This window comes from Odocoileus virginianus, chromosome 20, assembly GCF_023699985.2.
Source record: "Odocoileus virginianus isolate 20LAN1187 ecotype Illinois chromosome 20, Ovbor_1.2, whole genome shotgun sequence".
In the NCBI taxonomy this organism is placed as follows: domain Eukaryota; kingdom Metazoa; phylum Chordata; class Mammalia; order Artiodactyla; family Cervidae; genus Odocoileus; species Odocoileus virginianus.
In genome coordinates, this window is record NC_069693.1 from 9,723,198 (window position 1) to 9,744,823 (window position 21,626).

Genomic DNA, 21,626 nt, shown 5'->3' on the forward strand with positions numbered 1-21,626 from the left:
CAAGGCTATGGTCTTCCCAGTGGTCACATAGGATTGTGAGAGATGGACCAGTAAAGAAGAAAGAACACCAAAAACTTTATGCGTTCAAATTGCAGTGCTGGAGAAGACTCCTCAAAGTCCCTTGGACAGCAAGGAGATCAAACCAGTCAATCTTAAGGGAGATCAATCCTGAATATTCACTAGAAGGACTGATGCTGAAGCTGAAGCGCTAGTATTTTGGTCATCTGATGCAAACAGATGACTCACTGGAAAAGTCCCTGATTCTGGAAGATTGAGAGCAGAAGGAGAAGAGGGTGTCAGAGGATGAGATGGCTGGAGGGCATCACTGATGCAATGAACATGAACTTGGGCAAACTCCAGTAGATGGTGAGGGATAGGCAGGCCTGGTGTTCTGTAGTCCATGGGGTCACAAAGAGTCAGACACAACTGGGTGAGTCAACAACTGGTTTAATTCTCAAACCACTGAACTACTGAAAAGGAAAAGTTAAAATTTTATATAACTCCCTGCTCGTTCTGCCTGGATAACTCAGCTTCCTCCTTGCAAAGTCTGGGTTACGTAGGTCATGTAGTCTCAGAAAGTGGGGACTTACAATACTAGGAAGTGGAGGTTATCTCACTCATCTTGTCCTGCTCTTTGCAATTGCCCAGCCCCTGCAAACCTGCTTAATCATGCCTATCCATGTAAAGGTACGGCATCCCCCTCCCCATCTTGACAGCTCTTCCTGCGTGTTCAAAACCCCTGATTTTAAACCAGCCTGTTAGCACCTAGTGTTGCGCACTATAGTTTGTCTATAAAATCTCTGTAACCCCTTTGTTTGGGGCTCAGAGCTTGGAGTGTTAACTCCTCTGAGCCCACCGGTATAATAAACCTGAGCTCTCCATCTCTCGCAGTGTGGTGCTTGGTTTCATGATTCCTGGTTTCTGCAACACTACGAAGGTAGTACTTTTTTTTTTTAAGGCCTAAAGTGGAGTCATTGTCACACACACACACCACAGCAGCAAATCAAGACTTTATTTCAGTTTTCATCTTTCATAGAAATGTAATCTTAATCAACTAGGTTGGTATTTTATGGTCAGCACTAAAATCTCCATCCCCCAAGGAACAGGTATCTGCACTATAAAGCCCTTGCCATTCCCATCCCTCCCCAAAAAAGATGTCATGAGCTAAAATTATCCTTTCTTTTCTTTAACTAACAATTCCTTTGCCCAACTCTTTTTCTTAAGGAAAAAAGTGTCCATTTTGAATAACCCTCGTATGGTGACCAGTTCACAAACTGCTTCATAAAGGCAAATTAGATGTTTAAATTTACCCATTGGAATTTTTTTTGGGGGGGGGGGTGGCCGTGCAACGAGCGGCTTGTGTGATCTTACCCCCCCGACCAGGAATCCTACCCAGGTCCTTGGCAGTGAAAGTGCGGAGTCCTAACCACTGGACCAACAGGGAATTGAATCTTGATGTTTAAGAGTAGCAACCTCATCCCAAACTTACGGAAAGCCGTCAGAGAAGGAGAAATTTAATTCATCCCGTGTTCTACTGCGGCAAATGACAGAGTAAGATGGACAGCGCGCAGCCTGGGAGGAGGATCCTCACGGGGAGAAATCTGGAGACCCTCCAACTAGACCAAAACTTACCAATCCACATCCGGGAACGGAGAGGCCTCAGCCCAAAGGAACCACCTTCCACGCCCCATCCCTCAAACCACTGCTCTCTGAAGAAGCTCTCTCCCCCAAATCGATGACTGGGTTAGACAGGTTCCCAAACAAGTTCCCACGGGTCGCAAAATGCAGAAACCAATCACCGGTGCCAGGTAGGAGAGGGGGATAACAGGACCGCCCAAAGCATAAGTTCCGCCCAGAGAGGAAGCTACGCCCAGAGCGGAAGTTCCACCCAGAGGCTGCTCTGGAGACACACTTCCCACAATTCCCTTGTCGGGGTCGCGCCTGTAGCGAAAGTGTCCGAGAGGATACCGAACTTGTTGACTACACTGCTCAGAAAGCCAAGTGGGCATAACCCCCGAATTCTCAGAAGGCCTGCCATCTGAAGCCCGCCTTGCAGGAGACCGACGTTCTATCCTTGGGTCGGGAAGATTGTGTGGAGAAGGAAATGACAACCCACTCCAGTATTACTGCCTGGAGAATTCTATAGACAGGAATCTGGCGAGCTGTAGTCCTTGGGGTCGCAAAGAATCGGACACGGCTGAGCGACTAACACTTTTCATTCTTTCCACTGGACGTATTTAAGACCCTTCACAGATGTTGGACTATAGTTTCCACAATGCCCTTGCAGGCAAAGTTTATGCAGTCGACTTCCTGGGCAGTAAGGTGGATCCCTTCTAGAGGCGAGTGTTACCCTCTCCTGAATCCAGGAGCGGGGACTATTGTATGTTGTTTAAGCTACTGTTTGTAAGCAAAACTACATTAGCATTTCAAAGTTTAGTTCAAACTCCAGTGATGGACTTCAGATTCTCGGAAAGAACATCGCACACGGTGAAGGCTCTAGAAGCTGCACGTTTGGAAATCTACATCAAATTGTTGATAACAACACATTAAGGTTGTATTATAGGGACTTCCCTGCTGAGTCACTGGTTAAAATTCCAGGCTTTCACTGAAGTGACTTGGGGTCAATGCCTGGTTGAGATTAGAGATTGTACAAGTGTGGTGAGGCAAAAAACATACAAAGCTCAAAAGTGTATAACCTTCATGGGCCCAAGAGAACACAGTAATTTGGTTGATTCTTTACTGTGTCTCTCATATGAGTCTGAGTCACCTAAGTCAGTGAGTCAGAGACTTTCGTGGTAGTTCAGTGGCTAAGATTCCGGCTTCCACTGCAGAGGGCCTGGGTTTGATCTGTGCTCAGGGAACTAGATTCCAGAAGCCCGTAATAAAGATTCCGCATGCCGCAAGAGCGAAGATTCCGCGTGCCACCAATAAGACTTGGCACGGCCAAATAAATAAATATTGTAAAAATATTAATTCAAATGGATCATAGACCTAAATGTAAAACCTGAAACTGTGCAGCTTTTAGAGCAGGAAAAAAAGCAGGGGCAGAAAAACCTTTGTGACATTAAATTAGGCAGAGTTCTTATATCTGAAACCCAAAGCACAATCACGGAAGACAAAAACTGAAGTTCATAAAAAATTTAAAAAACTTAAAAATGCTCTGTGAAAAATACTGCTAATGGGGCAAAAACAAAAACCACACACTGTGACAAAGTATCTGCAAAACACATGAGAAAGGACAAGTGTCCAGAACTATAAAAAACTCAAAAATAAAGAAAAAGAAAACAGTTCACCAAAGAAAATAGGTCTATGGTTATCAAACATTCATGTATAAAAATGCTCAACTTAGTCATTAGGGAAATGTAAATTAAGACCAACATGAGAAACCACTACTACTGAAATGCTAAAAAATAAAATCCTAGTATGCACTGGTGGTGGGAATGCAAAATGGCAAAGCCACTTTAGACACATCTGTTTTTCACAGTTAGATATACTCTTACAAGCCAACAATCCCACTCCTAAGTATTTACCAAAAAAAGAAAACCTGTGTTGATACACAAATATTGTCAGACATATCTAGTTAATACACCATATAGAAATTATCATACTTGCTGCCACTGGAGGTGGAACTGACAAGAACAGTACACAAGGAAACATTCAGGTTTAATAGAAATGTATATATTGATTTTGGTGATGATTATACAAATAGATACATTTGTCAAAATTCATGAAGTTGTAAACTTGAGATTTATGCATGTGCTTCCATGAAAATTACACATCAATAAGGAACTGTTAGCATACAAAATTGCTGGCCACACACAACCTGGTGATTCTGTACCCATTATTGGGTTATGACCTTCAGTTTGATAAGCACTGGTTCAGAAGACCTGCAGGGTTTGGACGATGACCCCAATGTCTAATCGAATCCTCCAAGCCTTGGAGAATTCCTCTGTTTACAAGTTTATAGAAAATTTTAGAGAGGAACTGAATAAAAATTTCAAAAGTGACTGTTCTCCCTTTCACTCATTTCACATTGCTCGACACCTGCAGTGTGGTAGGCACTGAAAAGGCAAAGTGGACTTGCTGTAAACAAAGTCCATGCCTTCCGGGAGCTTCTATTCCAGTGGAAGAGATTCGGGCATTTCTGTCTTAGAACATTTGGTTCCCTCCAGATCGGATCCATCCTTCCCACGCCTCTCATCCGTGTAGTTATCTGCTAAATGTGAGGGTTGTGAGTGAAGCTCTCTGTCTCTACACTCATGAGACTTCTCTGCTGTGTGGTCACCCAACCACCATGACACTTTGCAAGTTCTCAAGGAGATAAATGTTTTGTTTTCTATGACAGGACTATTTCAGCACGCATGTGAGATATTAACACATGCAATTTTATAGAGATTCTCTGCTGTATGTATTCTCTGCTGAGGCAAAGTCCTTGTCACCCTCATCCCCAGCATGGAGTCGCTGATGAATTGTAAGATTGGAGCTCCAACTGAAGACCTTACCACACTCCTCACATTTATATGGTTTCTCTCCAGTGTGAACCCTCTGATGGGCTTGAAGGTATGATCTCTGTCTGAAGCGCTTACCACACATATCACATTGGTATGGTTTCTCTCCTGTGTGGACTCCACGGTGAGCCAGAAATTTTGAGGCCCGACAGAAGCCTTTCCCACATTCCTCACAGTGGTAGGGTTTCTCTCCAGTATGGCACCTCTGATGGGCCTGCAGCTGTGAGCCCACACTGAAGCCTTTCCCACACACTGCACACTGATATGGTTTCTCTCCAGTGTGGACTCTCTGATGCACTTGAAGGCTTGAGAACTGACTGAAGGCCTTCCCACACATCTCACATTTATGGGGCTTCTCTCCTGTGTGGATTCTAGAATGAACGTTAAGATGTGAATTCCGGCTGAAGCCCTTCCCACATGTACCACATTTGTATGGTTTTTCTCCAGTGTGGCCTCTCTGATGGGCCAGAATATGCGAGGCCTGCCTGAAACCTTTCCCACACTCCTCACATTTATAAGGTCTCTCTCCTGTATGGATTCTAAAGTGAATGTTAAGATCTGAGCCACGACTGAAGCCCTTTCCGCATGCATCGCATTGATAGGGTTTCTCACCACTATGGCCTCTCTGATGGTCCAGAAGACTTGAGGCCCAGCCGAAGCCTTTCCCACACTTCTCACATTTATAGGGCTTCTCTCCTGTGTGGATTCCACAATGAACATTAAGATCTTCACATTGATAAGGTTTCTTTTCCGTGTGAACTCTCTGATGGACATGGAGATAGGAGCGCTTACTGAAGCCCAGCCCACATTCCTCACATTTATAGGGTTTCTCCAATGGGTGGGCTATCAGAGGAGCCTGAAAATGTGAGATTTTTCTGATGTTCCTCCCACACTCCTCTAATCTGTGTGGATTCTCTCCAGTGGGGACTCTTTGATGTTGATGAAGATATGACCTCTGACTAAAACCTGTATGTGACGTCTCACGATTGTTCAGTTTTGCTCTACTGTGGACTCTCTGATGGGCTTGAAGACTTGAAAACCGACGGAAGGTGTTTTCACATTTTTCACATTTATAGGGCTTCTCTCCTGTGGAGGCTGTCTGGTTCATTTGAAGGTGAGAGCCCCATATGAAATCCTTCCCACACTCCACCCCTTCATAGGGTTTTCCTCCAGTGTAGTCTCTGCACTGAACTTGAAGATGTGAACTCTGAGTGAAGTCTTTACTGAACTCATCTTTATAGAGTGTGTCACTTTGTTTTTCCAATTGAGAGCCAATTCCTTGAATAATTCCCATGGAATCTCGACACCTGGTTAATTCCTCTGTAACTTGTAGCCAGATTTTTGAGCAGAAAAACTCTTCGTGGGGCAGATACCTTAATCCAACTTCTCCAAGAGTCTCTATGGCATTTAGATTCTGATTTCCTAAGAGGATAAAGAAAATTAAGAGATGGGGCATATGAGTGCTTTGCTCAGAGATGCCAAGGTTATAAACTTTCGCCCACACCCTAAGGCCTTATGGGGACATGAAAAACTTCTATTTTTCTTCAGCATCATGTATCATTTGCATACCTCCAGACACTGAGAGCTGTTCCACCAGGCTCCCTTTCACTACTCATTAGTGGGATCCATTCAGAATCATAGTAAGTTTCATAAGTGAAATATAAATTAGAGATCTAATAGCTACAGAGCAAAAAAAAATACCTCCTAGGGAATGTTTACCAAGACGAGGCTGCATGTTACTCAAGCCTTACTTTCTCTGCTGCAACAAGTGTTTAATAAACAGCTTTCACATAATCGCACATCTGATCCAAGTGCTCAAAAGCTCAAGTAAGACCCTTACTGACAGATTGTCAGAAGACATCCCCAGGCAGTGTTGAAAACTTTTGCTTTATTAGAAGTTTTCTCCACTGGCAGGAGCTTTGGAGGCCCTGGTAGGTTGGAAAGATACATGTTTGGAAGAAAATAATTTATCACCTAAGGGCCTAAAGTTCAGAGAATAAGCAGATAGAGTGCTCTTTTGTTTCCTGCTGGGAAATATCCTTCAGGAAGACAATACACAGGGAAGTTTACTATAATAACATACACTATTCTAAAACTTCACATCAATATAGTTCCTACAACTTCCATGGGGAAAAAAAGACTGAAAAATTAGAAGATAACCTAATTTTTACAACAGAGTAAGACCTTGCAAGGAGGAAATAAATAGGGTGGAATACAGATTTTAAGTCGGTATTGGACAGGAAGAATTACATTCTCCTTGGAACTCTGTTCCACCAATTAGTCATATAGCTTGCTACTAACTTCTTTAGAGGTGTCTTTTCAAATAATGCCTTATCGGTGGTGCCTCTTTTATTACCATACAATATCATATACTAAATTCTCCTATCTATTCTACATTCTTGGAAATCTCCATTAACCATACACTGTTTTGTTTTTACATAGCCCATATTCCCATCTGACATACTATATACATAGTATAGGGCATAAAAAGTCTTGATCTTTTCCATTTTATGTCTTCTCCTGCTTGAATGTAATACCCACAGGGATAAGCATTTTGTACTGTTTGCAGGTTTATCACCACTCAGAACTCTGTCTGATATGGTCAGTGTTCCAGAAATACATGCTGGATGGATAAATAAATCCTAGTTTGATGTCTCCGTGACAGCTTGAGCCATGTTACAAAAGTAAAAGAGCTTTTGCAAGTAATTTACTCATCATAGGAAAGGAAGAGGAAACAGCCAATTTGTTGGGAAACTGAAAGTCCTCACTAGATGTAGGGCTAACCTAAATGAATGTTGCTGAGAGGAAATCACGATGATCACAACATCAGGGAATTTCCTGGTGGTCTAATTGTTAGGACACTGCGCTCTCATTGCCAATGTCCAGGTTGGATCCTTGGTTGGGGAACTAAGATCCCACAAGACACAGTGTAAAAAAGAAACATAAATCTTGGCAAGAATCACTCGAAAGGCCAAAAAATAAAAAAGCATAGGGCATAAAGATGGCCATGGGGCATATAGATGGACTGTTTCTGAAATTCTTATACCCTTTCCCTGTATCGATAAAGATTTTCCTTTTTCATTCAGGAGTCAATATTTAGACCCCTATGTTACCCTTGCCCTGTGAAAAAGTTGTTTCTAAAAGCAGACTATAAAACTGATGGGCATAGGGGACATCAGAAGCCACTTTCTATACTGGAATTTTATTTTGAATGAGAGATCTGAGCTGAGAAATGACAATGTTTGAATTTAAAAGAATCACTCAGAGTGGAGAATTGATTGTGAAAAAGCAAAGCAGAAGAGAGAGTATTACAAAGACTGTGGCAGTAATCCACAGACTACACTCTGACCTGGACAGCTGGAGAGGCGACAAGAAGCAGGACAGACTCAGTCATAGGACTCTCACCTGAGGAACAACAGCTCTGGGCTGCTGTCTTTATCATTTGCAGCTTTTCTTCTCTTTCTAACTGGGATGGTACATCTGGTGTGAAGGATTGATGTCCTGTCAAAAGGCAAGGACAAACATTTAAAATGAATGCATTAGAAGCTCAAATTATGAAAAATTGTGGTTTACACTATATCAACACTGACATAAAAATCAGTGTTTTCCAAGCCTTCAATTATGACCCATTGGCAGAAATATACTTTATGCAAAACCAAGGATGTGCAGTCATTGCTGTTGTTTAGGTGCTAAGTCATGTCCAACTTTGAGACCACATAGACTGTAGCCCTCCAGGTTCCTCTGTCCATGGGACTTTCCAGGCAAGAATACTGCAGTAGGTTGCCATTTCCTTCTCCAGGAGATCTTCCCGACCAAGGATCGAACCCATATCTCCTGTGTTGCAGGTGGATTCTTTACCACTGAGCCACTTGGAAAGCCCCCAGGATATGAAGACTAAGTATAAATTATTGGAAGACATTATTTTCATTGCACCCTTTTCACCAGTTCTCACACTATTCTTGGCAACAGGCCATAGTTTTTATCACATTGTGCAGTTACTGCCAAGAGATGTGATATTTTCTACCCTATTTTGTTTCAGTTCCTTAAAGCATGTCATGACCTGCTAATTGGAGATGATTACAATTTGAAAACCCGAAAAGGTAGAGCAATCATGCAGACAATTTATAGTATGTTTACAAACACACTTTGGTCAGCAGAGAAAGAAAAACTATTTCTGTGGGACTTCCCTGGTGGTCTAGTGGTTAAGAATGTGCCTTCTAATGCAGGGGACGCAGGTTCAGTTCCTGGTCGGGGAACTAAGTTCCCACAGGCCATGGGGCAACTAAGCCAACGCATTGCAACTAGAGAAGGTACACTTCAATGAAAGATCCTGCATGAAGCAACAAGATCCCGTGTGCCTCAATTAAGACCTGATGCAGCCAAATAAATAATTATTAAAACAAACTAACAAACAAAAAGCCCTGTGATCTCTGCATCTCATGCTGATTAGAAAACCAAAATTCAGTTTAAGAGCTCCGAAGCTCTGCCTGTTCAAGGGCACATGAATATTGCAGGGGGTCTCTGTTCAGTCACAGAGGGCACCCGTCCTCACCCACTGAGAGCAGGTTCCGGAAGTTCTCCAGCATCACTTCCTGGTACAGCTTCCTCTGGGCCAAGTCCAGCAGCCCCATCTCCTCCTCTGTGAAGACCACGGCCACATCGTTGAAGGTCACTGCCTCCTACAACATCAATCACACTCCTGATTCTTGCAACAAACATTCCTGGATGAAGGGTAACAACTGAGAAAAGTGGGCAGGATGTGTACAAAGTGGTTCCAGGTGCTGAGAGACCAGAGTCAATTTTACTGTAACATAATTAAACATCCCCAATAATGCATTTATGTTGTATATATTTCTCTTTTCATAATAAATGCTGAAAAGGAAAACTTTTTATATAGAATTTTTTGCTTCCCTTCCGATTATTTCTTTAGGATAAGTTCCAAACAGTGAAAAATTGCCATGTCAGAGAAAAGGCAGCTTCAAAATTATTATGTACAACAGCAGATTTTCTTCTCAACTTTTCTCTTATTTTACCCTCCTCCAAGAGTATATAAGTAACCCCAATTCTCCATATCCCACACTTTGGATATAACCATATTTTTAAATCCTAGGCAAACTTATCAGTAAAAGAACAACTAATTTGATTATTTGTACTTATTTGATCATTAATAAGCTTATCATATTTTCACATATTTACTAGGCGTTTTTATTTTTTTTCTTCAGAACTTGGCCTGTTGATATTCTTTTTTTTTTTTTAATTTTTTTTTTTTCAGCAACAGAGGTATCAATGGTTTCATAGAGGAGTAGCTTCCTTGTCTGAAGCAAGGTCCTGGAGCAAATCCTACTGTGTGTGTCCCATGGCAGGCAGGACATGGCCAATACATATATGTTTTTTAATTACGTTGGCTGTACCACAAGGCACGTGGGATCCTAGTTCCCCAACCAGGGACTGAAGCCACACCCCTCTGTAGTGAAATACAGAATATTTAACACTGGACCTCCAGGGAAGTCCCACCTGTTAATATTCTTTGCACATACTCCAATTGGGGTTTTATATTAGGATTCTGTAAAATTCCTATTACAGATTTCAAGCTTTGGTTTTTTGAGCATGGTGATGGACAGGGAGGCCTGGCATGCTGTGGTTCATGGGGCTACAAAGAGTCAGACATGACTGAGCGACTGAACTGATTACACATATTTTCACCCACATTTGGCTACTGTTCATGTATAGCACTGGGGACAGTATGGTTTCACATCCTTGGCAGTTCTGACATTAGAGGCCAGATGATTCTTTGTTGAAGGGGGCTGCTGTGTGCACTGCAGGGTGTTTAGCAGCGTCCCTGGCTCTGATGTACTGTATCAGTAACATCCCCCAAGTCATGACAGCAAAATTGTTTCCAGACATGGCCTGAGGGCACAATTATTTGCTTATGACAGTGGTCATGTATGAATGTGAGAGTTGGACTGTGAAGAAAGCTGAGCGCCGAAAAATTGATGCTTTTGAACCGTGGTGTTGGAGAAGACTCTTGAGAGTCCCTTGGACTGCAAGGAGATCCAACCAGTCCATCCTGAAAGAGATAAGTCCTGGGTGTTCACTGGAAGGACTGATGCTGAAGCTGAAACTCCCAATACTTTAGCCACCTCATGTGAAGAGCTGACTCATCGGAAAAGACCCTGGTGCTTGGAGGGATTGGGTGCAGGAGGAGAAGGGAAAACAGAGGATGAGATGGCTGGATGGCATCACCAACTCGATGGGCATCACCAACTCGATGGGCATGAGTTTGAGTAAACTCCGGGAGTTAGTGATGGACATGGAGGCCTGGCATGCTGCGATCCATGGGGTCACAAAAAGTTGGACACGACTGAGCGACTGAACTGAACTGAAGAATCACCTGTATACAGCAATATTTTAACATCTTCTAGTCTACTCTGATATGTGAAATTACAAAAAAGTGATAAAACAACAAAAGTGAAACTATATTAAAATTAAAAAGCAATGATCATCTGGCACTCTTCTTGGAAGAGGCTCTCAGATGTCTACTATTCACTTCAGGGTTTCCCAAGAAAGACAAACAGGATGTGTTTAATCGCCGAGAAATGAGGTGACAACTGAATGCCTAGAAAGGCAAGCCCAACTCACCTTGAACTTGGACATTTTGTCCTCCTCCTTGGGAACTGCTGAGTCTTAGGAAGGCCTGATAGGAGAAGAAGAAAAAAAACTGTCAAAGTCTGGTCAAGGATGTCACTGAATCATGTTGTTATTGTTCAGTTGCCAAGTTGTGTCTGACTCTCTTGAGAACCCGTGGACTGCAGCCCACCACATTCCTCTGTCTATGGGATTTCCCAGGCAAGAACACTGGAGTGGGTTGCCATTTCCTTCTCCAGGGGATACTTCCCACCCAGGGACTGAACCCACGGCACAGCAGAAAATGGAGGGATTAACAATGTCTATCTCGTACAGCTACTGTCTTTGCTAAAATAATTAAATTGTATTCACAATTTCAGTACAACTTATGTGGCAAAATGCACAGGCTAATGTAACTTTTCACCATTCGAATACAACTTTTAATTTTAATTAAACCTGGAGTATAAAAACAAAACAATGCTTAGGATTGCTGTCAGAATTAAATGAGTAGGCGGAAAGCTCAAAGAACACTTCCAAGGCACCTCATTTCTCAGTAGCAGCAGAAAGCAGGTCATGTTCAGTAACAAAAAACCTGTCCTCATAAATAGTTTCTATCACTGGATCCTTCAGAGGTTGTTGCTTTCTCATATGAAAATCACCTTTAGCCTCTGACGTGTTATTTTTACTTGGTTTGTCATACTTAACTTGATGCCTTTGCAGTAATATTTAAGAGTACATTGATGATTTTTTTCCCTGTGTAAAATATGTATCACATAAAATTTTATATTTGAACCATTTTTTTAGGGTGTCAAGTTCATTAGGTGCATTCATATTGTGAATCACCACCACTATCTGTCTCTAGAACTTTTCCACCACCAGGAACTGAAACTCTGTACTCATCAAACACTTAACTCTCCACTGCCTATCCCCTTGGCCCCTGGTAACCACTATTCTACTTTTATAGTCGTAGTGTCAAATTTTTCATGACACTACGAATGATCACTTTTTCAAAGATATAAGACCTTGCTAATTTGACTTTGCTTAACAGTAGGGCCTTAAAAAAACTCATATCATTGAGCTGAAGAAAAATTAACAGAATCCTGTTATTTAACAGTAAGTTAATCAGTATGCCATTTAAATTAACAAGCTAATCACAGTAATGACAAAAACAATACAAATGGCAACGTTTAACACTGCAAAAGCATTAACTATGTGCTAGGGACCTTGAGAAGCACTTGGCACATATTGCTTCATTAGGTACCTCCCACACACCTGTGAAGAATCTAGTGTCGTACAAGTGGTGTGACGCTGGTCTGATCACCTCCACCTCTGTGCCTCTCCTCAGCTATAACAGGGAGAGAAGAAAAGAGAATTGTCAGTCCTATGGTTATTGTGAGGGATGAATGAGCTAAATGACCTTAGCACTGTACCTGGCATTTTAGAAAGTTCTCAATAAATGATGATGATCACGACTGTTGTTCCCACATAACAGACGAGAAAGCCGAGGCTCGGTGAGGTCCAGAGGCAGGAGGAACCTGAATCCACTCTCACAAAGGAGCTAGTCTTCTAGATCTTGTATCTCTGCTGCTTCTAGGAAAAAAAAATACACAGATGGGAGTCTGAGGTCTCATGGAAAGAGAAATGAGAGCTTGAGAGCTGGGGACAGAAGACAGACATGGCAACTGGAAAAGGACTCTGAAGTCAGAGGACCTGCTTGAAGGAGATGAGAACAGTCAGGAAGGGTGGAGGCTTTGGAATCAGACCACTGGTATTTAAACACTAGCATCTCCAACTTCCTACTCTTAGTCCCAAGGTCTGATCTGTAAATTAGGAATTAACTTGGTTATAATCAACCAGTGACCAACAGAAGAGTCAAGATTTTCACCCAGAGTCTAACCTAATAGCACATCAGACTCACACGGGAGTTTTTAAAAAACGGTCAGATCTTAAATGGAAAGCAACTTTTAAAAGCTGTATTTAAAAAAATTGTTTTTTTAAAACAAAACAAAGACAAAGAAATGCTCAGAACTTATTCACAACTAATTAAACCAGAAACTGTGGAGGAGGGTTGCTAACATCTGCATTCTTACCCCTCTCCTAGCACCCCAGCCTGTGATTTCATTGTCCAGTCAGGACACTGCACCAGGAAATGAACCCCAGGTAATATGACACGGGATGATAACCATGACCAATGTCCAGTAGTTTCCAAGCTCCAGCCAGCTCTATTGTAAGGCCTAAAATTCCCAGTTCTACCCTGACACCTCTGAGCCTCACAGAGGCCCAGAAGGCCTAGCTCTTAGCTCCCTCTGCTGTCTCCAGACATGACCCCTTCCCTGGGGAAGACTCCCCATTTGGCTAGTTCGCCTATGGGTTAACCATGTTTTTATTTTTATTTATTCATTTATTTGTTGTGCCTTGTGGCTTGTGGGACCTTAGTTCCCCAACTAGGGATCGAATCTGGGCCCCTGAAATGAAAGTGCTGGGCCTAAAAACTGGACTGCCAGCGAATTCCCTTAACCATGTTATATTTTAATTCATTGATTAAGTTATTTATTTATTTATTTGCCAGCACCACATGGCATGTGGGATCTTAGTTCCCTGACCAGTGATCAAACCCGTGTCCCCTGCAGTGGAAGTGAGGAGTCCTAACCACTGGACCACCAAGAAGTCCCATCCCTTAACCATGTTTTTAGATTCTAGCTATTTGACGTCTGTGATTCCTAACTTCTTCCTCAGTCTGTTGAATCACAGGGCCAGACTGTCAACCACAGTTAGTAACACATTCCCCGCAAGCCAGCTTTCCAAGGCATATAAGGGTCACAAGGGTCTATAACATGTTATGGAAAAAATTCAAACAAACTTTTTAGTCAATGTAATATAACCCGCCCAACCACTGCCCCCTGCTCTCCTGTTCTTAGTGCCCCAAAGGGGGATGTCACCACCTCTTTACTTCCCACCACTATAGTCATAAAGACACAGTTCTCTTGTTCTGCTCCATGACTCCTGTGTGTGACAGGCCTTGTATAGCCCTGGGTGGCATGCTGTGTCTCTTTTTTGGGGAAACTAAGTATAGAAAACGTTCTTTCTTGGTAACCTCTCAATGCTGTCATTCGATCACCTTTATAAATGAAGACCTGACACAATTCACCCCATCAAATGATCAGATGTAGCCCACCTAGTCCTCAACCTAACAGGTTTCGCCTCTGTGCCAGCTTCAACACTGTTCAAGCAAGCCAACCACATCCTCCTGCCAGAACCAAGGGTTACCCTACCCTGTTTACTACAGAGCCTGCCTCCCAGAGCCACTGTTGCTTCATTCTAGTCCCAAGTGCAACCACGTGTGGCCTTGCATGGCTGTATGTGATAAACAGATAACAAACTGCTGCCAACCTCATCTGCCCGGTGCAGATATCTCCTACTGTTTAGGACAGGGATTCCGCCTTCCTAAATCAGGTGAATTGGAACACCATCACAATCATCCAGAAAGCTAAAAAAGAACACATTAGTCCAGGGACTTCCCTGGTGGTCCAATGGTTAAGATTTTGCCTTCCAGTGCAGGGGGTGTGGGCTCAATCCCTGGTCAGGGAGATTCCACATGCCTCTTAGGCCAAAACATAAAACAGAAACAATACTGTTAAAAAAAATTCAATAAACAAACAAAAAAACCCACAGAAGCCCAGAGTCATTGAAATAGTAAAAGGACTGGGTCTTTACCCTTTGTACCAACTTCCTTAGGTGATTCTAATATGACCCAAGTTTGGGAACCAGTGCAGTCTTCCATTCTGCCCCTCAAGGTGTTATCTGAAATGCCTAAGAATAGCCAGGAAGCCCAGGGCAGGGCTAGAACTGGCACTCAGGCCTCCTGATGACTAGCTTCCTGCTTCTCTCTGTTGTAAGATGCCCTCGAAGGTCTAAAGAGGTTAAGAGTAAGTTGTAAATGCCCTGGAAGGCAAATCCTCAGAGGAAAAATGGAGGCTTCCATTTACACCAGTGTTGCCCACATGAAACATAATGTAAGATACATGGGTAATTTAAATGTTTCTAGCAGACACATTGAAAAATGTAAAAAGAAGTGGCCTTCATTTTAACAATATATTTTATTTAATGCAACATATCCAAATTATCTTCAACCTGCAACTGAGACATTTTACATTCTTTTTCAGTGTTTGAAATCTCTTGTGTGTCCTACACTTAACAACACATCTCAGTTGGCACCAGCCACATCTGAAGAACAAGTCTCATGTGGCCAATGGCTACCACAGTGAATGGTGCAGACTCAGGCCTTTTTAAAGCAATAGAGACCATGTGATTATCCCCCAGGAACTGCTGCTGCTGCTGCTAAGTCGCCTCAGTCATGTTCAACTCTGCGACCCCACAGACGGCAGCCCACCAGGCTCCCCCGCCCTGGGATTCTCCAGGCAAGAACACTGGAGTGGGTTGCCATTTCCTTCTCCAATGCATGAAAGTGAAAAGTGGAAGTGAAGTCACTCAGTTGTGTCTGATCCTTAGCGACCCCATGGACTGCAGCCTACCAGGCTCCTCCGTCCACAAGATTTTCCAGGCAAGAGTACTGGAGTGGGGTGCCATTGCCTTCTCCACCCCCAGGAACTGACTAGGTTCAAAAGACAACCAATTCTGTTAGTTATCAGTTTCAACAAAGGTTATTAAGGAAACAATTCATTTTTGCTCAACTGTATGTTCAAATTGAAGTATTAAAAGAATAAAATGGGGGAGAAAAGAAAAGAAATAAAATATTTTTTTGCACTTTTAATAACTCACTGCATTTTTCATATTGCATACTCTTCTATAATAGAAAAAAGAGTACAACTGTAGTCTGTAATACATATAGGATGTACTATGTGCCAGGCCCCATTTCAAGCACTTCCCACATCATATTTCTTTTAATCATCACGTGTCCAACTCTTTGCGCCCCCCTCAGCTGTAGACCGCCAGGCTCCTCTGTCCATGGAATTCTCCAGGCAAGAATACTGGAGTGGGGTACCATTTCCTCTCCAGAGGATCTTCCTGACCCAGGATCGAACCCAGATCTCCTACATTGAAGGCAGATTCTTTACCATCTAACCACATCTTACCTGATGTGAGAAAAGTGAGGGACAGAGAAGTTAAGTAAGCTGTCCTGGTCACAGAGTGCTGGAACAAGGAGGTTTTAAAGCCAGCTGCTGAGGTTTGACTCTGGCTCTGCCCCTTGCTGGGTCACCAGGTCATTTATTCAACTGTCTTCCACTGTTTCTTCATTTTAAAAATGACAATAATAATTATTGCACACAAAGCACTGTAAATTCACTGAAACAGAAGAGGTGCCCAACAAATGTTAGCTTCTCTCAGCATCCCCATCATGATCCTGACATCACAAACAAAAAACTGAACACTAACATCGATTTGACAGCAAACTTATGGATACCAGGGGAAGGCAGAGAGACAAATTAGGAGTTTAGGATTAAAATATATACAGTACTATACACTTGACTGTGTGGATCACAATAAACTGTGGAAAATTTTGAAGGAGATGGGAGGGAATACCAGACCACCTGACCTGCCTCTTGAGAAACCTGTATGCAGGTCAGGAAGCAACAGTTAGAACTAGACATGGAACAACAGACTGGTTCCAAATAGGAAAAGGAGTACGTCAAGGCTGTATATTGTCACCCTGCTCATTTAACTTATATGCAGAGTACATCATGAGAAACGCTGGGCTGGAAGAAGCACAAGCTGGAATCAAGATTGCTGAGAGAAATATCAATAACCTCAGATATGCAGATGACACCACCCTTATGGCAGAAAGTGAAGAGGAACTAAAAAGCCTCTTGATGAAAGTGAAAGAGGAGAGTGAAAAAGTTGGCTTAAAGCTCAACATTCAGAAAACTAAGATCATGGCATCTGGTCCCATCACTTCATGGGAAGTCGATGGGGAAACAGTGGAAACAGTGTCAGACTTTATTTTTTGGTCTCCAAAATCACTGCAGATGGTGATTGCAGCCATGAAATTAAAAGATGCTTACTCCTTGGAAGGAAAGTTATGACCAACCCAGACAGCATATTAAAAAGCAGAGACATTACTTTGCCAACAAAGGTCCGTCTAGTCAAGGCTATGGTTTTTCCAGTGGTCATGTATGGATGTGAGAGTTGGACAGTGAAGAAAGCTGAGCACCGAAAAATGGATGCTTTTGAACTGTGGTGTTGGAGAAGACTTTTGAGAGTCCCTTGGATTGCAAGGAGATCCAACCAGTTCATCCTGAAAGAGGTAAGTCCTAGGTGTTCATTGGAAGGACTGATGCTGAAGCTGAAACTATAATACTTTGACCACCTCATGCGAAGAGTTGACTCATTGGAAAAGACCCTGATGCTGGGAGGGATTGGGGGCAGGAGGAGAAGGGGATGACAGAAGATGAGATGGCTGGATGGCATCACTGACTCGATGGGCATGAGTTTGAGTAAACTCCGGGAGTCTGGCGTGCTGCGATTCATGGGGTCGCAGAGTCGGACACAACTGAGCGACTGAACTGAACTGATACACAAAACAGAGAACCAACAAGGACTCACTGTATAGCACAGAGAACTAGACTCAGTATTTTACAATACCTGTTAGGGAAAAGAACCTGCAAAGAGTATATATACATATGTACTAAATATATATATATATGCACATATATATAAATAACTGAATCACTGTGCTGCATACCTGAAACTAACATGAAAGTAAAAGTCACCCAGTTGTGTCCGACTCTACTGGAGTGGGTAGCCTTTCCCTTCTCCAGGGGATCTTCCCAACCCAGGGATCGAACACCAGGTCTCCCACATTGCAAGCGGATTCTTTACCAGCTGGGCCACAAGAGAAGTCCAAGAATACTAGAGTGGGTAGCCTATCCTTTCTCCAGCAGATCTTCCTGACCCAGGAATCGAACCAGGGTCTCCTGCGTTGCAGGCGGATTCTTTACCAACTGAGTTATCCGAGAAGCTCAAAACTAACACAACACTGTAAATTAACTATGCTTCCATTTTTTTTTTTAAATTGGTCTGCTAACAAGGAAATCTGTTTGAGACCATGACAATATTAGGCACGATGATACATTAACTTCTTTTTTTTAAGGTAAAAAGTGATTTAGAGAGAAATATACTTCACAAAGTGTGGGCCATCCCAGAAGGCGAGAGAGTTGATGATACATCAACCTTTGAACACTCGGGAAAAGTTGGTGAATTCTACAGCTCACCAAAGGAAACTGAGGCACCAAAGCATATGCCTATAGATTGCCTTTTTATTTTGTTCTCTAATTCCAGGCTATAGCCTCTCTGGGTGACTGTTTGCATCACACCTACTCACTAGATAACTCCTCTCTGCTGACCCTGTGCTGGACTCTCCAAAAAGAATAGGACCAGGTCCATGAATCAGAGGTCCCTGTAGCCTAACAGGAGAGAAAGATAAAATTGAGAGTTACATGCCCATGGCAAAGTGCAACTCCAAAGAAGCACAGGAAATTCATCATTTTCCTTTCATAACTGCAACTCTTTCTAAGTTTCTTATATAAAAAACATACTGCTAGTGGCCAAGTGTGAAAACTCTTAGAGTTGCTGTTAATACCTGTTAAGGACTGAATTGTGAGTCCCACCCATAAACTCATACATGGAAGTCCTAATCACCAGAACCTCAGAATGTGACTGCAATGGTAGACAAGGCATTTAAAGGGGTGATTAAGTTAAAATGAGGTCATTAGAGTGGGCCTTAAATCAATCTGGCTGGTGTCCTTCTATGAAGAAATTGGACATTAACAGGGATAGTAGGGGCATGCACACACACAAAGGAAAGACCTTGTGAGGACATGACAAGAAGGCAGCCATCTGCAAGTCAAGGAGGGAGGCCTCAGAAGAAACCAAATCTGCTGACAGACTCCTAGCTCCAGAACTGTGAGAAAATTTATTTCTGTTGTCTATGCCAGTCAGGCTGTGATATTTTGTACCAGTAGAAGCTGAAGCTCCAATACTCTGGCCATCTGCGAAGAGCTGACTCACTGGAAAAGACTCTGATGCTGGAAAAGACTGAAGGCAGGAGGAGAAGGGGACAACAGAGAATAAGATGGTTGATGGCATCACTGACTGGATGGACATGAGTTTGCACAAGCTCTGGGAGTTGGTGATGGACAGGCAAGCCTGGCATGCTGCAGTCCATGGGGTCGCAAAGAGTCGGACACGACTGAGCGACTGAACTGAGGTACTGTACTTCAGATACACTAGCTTATTTATTCTCATCTAACCATGTCATGGTCTTTAACTTCAGCTTACTTGTTTTCAATCATACATTGCCCACTGCTGCAACTGAATATTCCATCTTGAATTTTTTTTCCACTTTTACAAATAATACATGGATCTGTCATTTCAGGGGCCTCTGACATTCAGTGATGTGTCAGTGATGTGGCATGCTGCAGTACATGAGGTTGCAAAGAGTCAGACCCAACTGAAAGTTGGAACAACAACAACAAGTTTTAGCAAACTAACACAGTCTCGGTATAATAATTAATGTTTAAGTTCTATTGACTCAACATCTGAGTTTGCTTTAAAATACTCAATGGGAAAAACCTGTGTACAGGGAGACAGCGATGCAACAAGATCAGCAAGAACTGAAGCAGGATGACTGTTACACAGGAGTCATTATATTACACTTTGTGGGGCTTCCCCAGTGGCTCAGATGGTAAAGAATCTGCCAGCAATGAGGGAGACCAGGGTTCTATCCCTGAGTCAGAAAGATCCCTTGAAGAAGGGAAAGGAACCCACTCCAGTATTATCGCCGGAGAATTCCAGGGACAGAGGAACCTGGCAGGTTGTCTGGAAATTTTCAGAATTAAGAGTTAAGGATATGAATAATCTGATAACACTTGTATATAATATAGATAAATACATATAGAAAAGCTGCAAAACAGAAATGCACTTAAAAATGTTGATAATCACCTATATCCTATAGGTCTGTGTCCTATATAAGTCATACATATCCTATAAGTTATAACATACGTATCTACATGGGTAATTCTTAACGGTTTTGACTATGTCATAGCTCTACATTTTCTGAATTCTCTACAATGAATCCACATTTCTTCTATAATCAGTATACAAGCTTTAAATAATATTTAAAATAAGATTAAATGAAAATGCTTTCAAATTTTTACAAAGATGGCCAAACTCACTAACCCTGCTTTCAAATCCTCTACAATAAAATTTCAACCTACCTGCACAAATTGATCCCAAAAGTCTCCTCTGCAGTCAGTTTCCTAATGGTTGACTATTTCGATAGACTGCTTTTCTATCTACGAAAGGCAGGTGAGTACCTGCCTTATACTCTTAAAATCCCTTTCTATAGAAAAGGAATCCAAGGAACAAAAAGATTAAATTCGCATCCAATGTTACCTTGCTAGTGTCAGACAAGTGTATGCTTCTCGGTTCTTGTCTGTCATAATGATTTGGAGCAAGGGACATTAAAGCCCTCAGCGCGACACAGCTCTCAGGTCTTGAATAAACCGTGTCATAGCTCTTAGACAAATCAGTGTTACAGCTCTATTTTATTTAGATGAAAAGAGTGGAGGAGCGCGCCAGCGCGCCGGGCGGGGCGGGGGCGGGCGCGGGGCGTGGAGAGCGCCTACGCACGCGGGAGAGCGCGCGCTTGGCTCCTCCTTTTATATGTTTTCTCCCCCCTGGGCCTGCCCTAAACAAATTGCGCTCAGTGCTGTTCTACCTCAAGTCCTCACTCCGGTCCTCGGACCTTTCTTTGACCTTTCTTTGTTCTATTTTCGCGGGCTTTTCCCTTCCTTGTCTTTTAGCCACCGCCATTTTGGATTCCTTTTCCCTATTCTAACTACCTAACACTAGGAAGTGACTTCCCTGTGGCTCAGATGGTAAAGCGTATGCCTACAATGCAGGAGACCTGGGTTCAATCCCTGGGTCGGGAAGATCTGGAGAAGGAAATGGCAACCCACTCCAGTATTCTTGCCTGGAAAATCCCATGGACGGAGGAGACGGGTAGGGCTACAGTCCATGGGGTCGCAAAGAGTTGGATACAACTGAGCGACTTCACTTTCCTTCACACTAGGAAGTAACTAACGGTGTGGAAGGTGCTGGAGGAGGCGGAATGGACAGCAAAGAGACCTGGAGACAGTCAAACTGCCGATTTCAGTCCGCCTACAACCCCAAGACTTGTGAACCGCCCCAAACACAGAGAATCCAGCGAGTAAGAGGAAGGCAAGCGGCCGCCCTCACCCTTCCATCCCGCCCTCTGTCGCAAGTCGCGGCTTTTTTGCCCTGCGACCGAACACCGAGTCCAGCTGATCCCAGGACCGGGTCAGAAAAGTTAAAGGAGACAGCAGGCTCCCAGGAAATGACTCACCTACCCGAGAGAATCGAAGTCCGCAATCGCAACCTCCTAAAGCGGAAATACCTCCAACTATTCGGAGCTCCTGGACTACATTTCCCAGGACCCACAAGAGGGGTAGGAGT

The 21,626-nt window shown here is 42.9% G+C and overlaps 1 protein-coding gene across 6 annotated transcripts; it reads right to left on the reverse strand.

Moving 5' to 3' along the window:
- Positions 1 to 3,656: 3,656 nt before the first annotated feature.
- LOC110137004 (zinc finger protein 45-like) lies at positions 3,657 to 21,598 on the reverse strand. 6 transcript variants are annotated; one of them, XM_070450731.1, is made up of 7 exons: positions 21,521 to 21,598; positions 12,563 to 12,722; positions 12,405 to 12,477; positions 11,148 to 11,202; positions 9,061 to 9,187; positions 7,914 to 8,009; positions 3,657 to 5,930 (listed from the first exon to the last, which is right to left on the reverse strand). In XM_070450731.1, the coding sequence occupies exons 4-7, from the start codon at positions 11,160 to 11,162 to the stop codon at positions 4,387 to 4,389; spliced, it is 1,782 nt and encodes a 593-aa protein (XP_070306832.1). In that variant the 5' UTR covers positions 11,163 to 11,202; positions 12,405 to 12,477; positions 12,563 to 12,722; positions 21,521 to 21,598; the 3' UTR covers positions 3,657 to 4,386. The 6 variants fall into 6 exon arrangements, with proteins under 6 accessions (XP_070306832.1, XP_070306835.1, XP_070306833.1 ...); XM_070450734.1 differs by having other exon boundaries at positions 9,061 to 9,247; XM_070450732.1 differs by having other exon boundaries at positions 21,517 to 21,597.
- Positions 21,599 to 21,626: the final 28 nt, after the last annotated feature.

Coding starts and splice junctions, on each gene's coding strand:
- LOC110137004 (XM_070450731.1), bottom strand. Junction 8,010..9,060: donor CCGGAACCTGCTCTCAGTGG/GTGAGGACGGGT, acceptor GCCTTTTGACAG/GACATCAATCCTTCACACCA. Junction 5,931..7,913: donor CCAGAGCTGTTGTTCCTCAG/GTGAGAGTCCTA, acceptor TTATCCTCTTAG/GAAATCAGAATCTAAATGCC.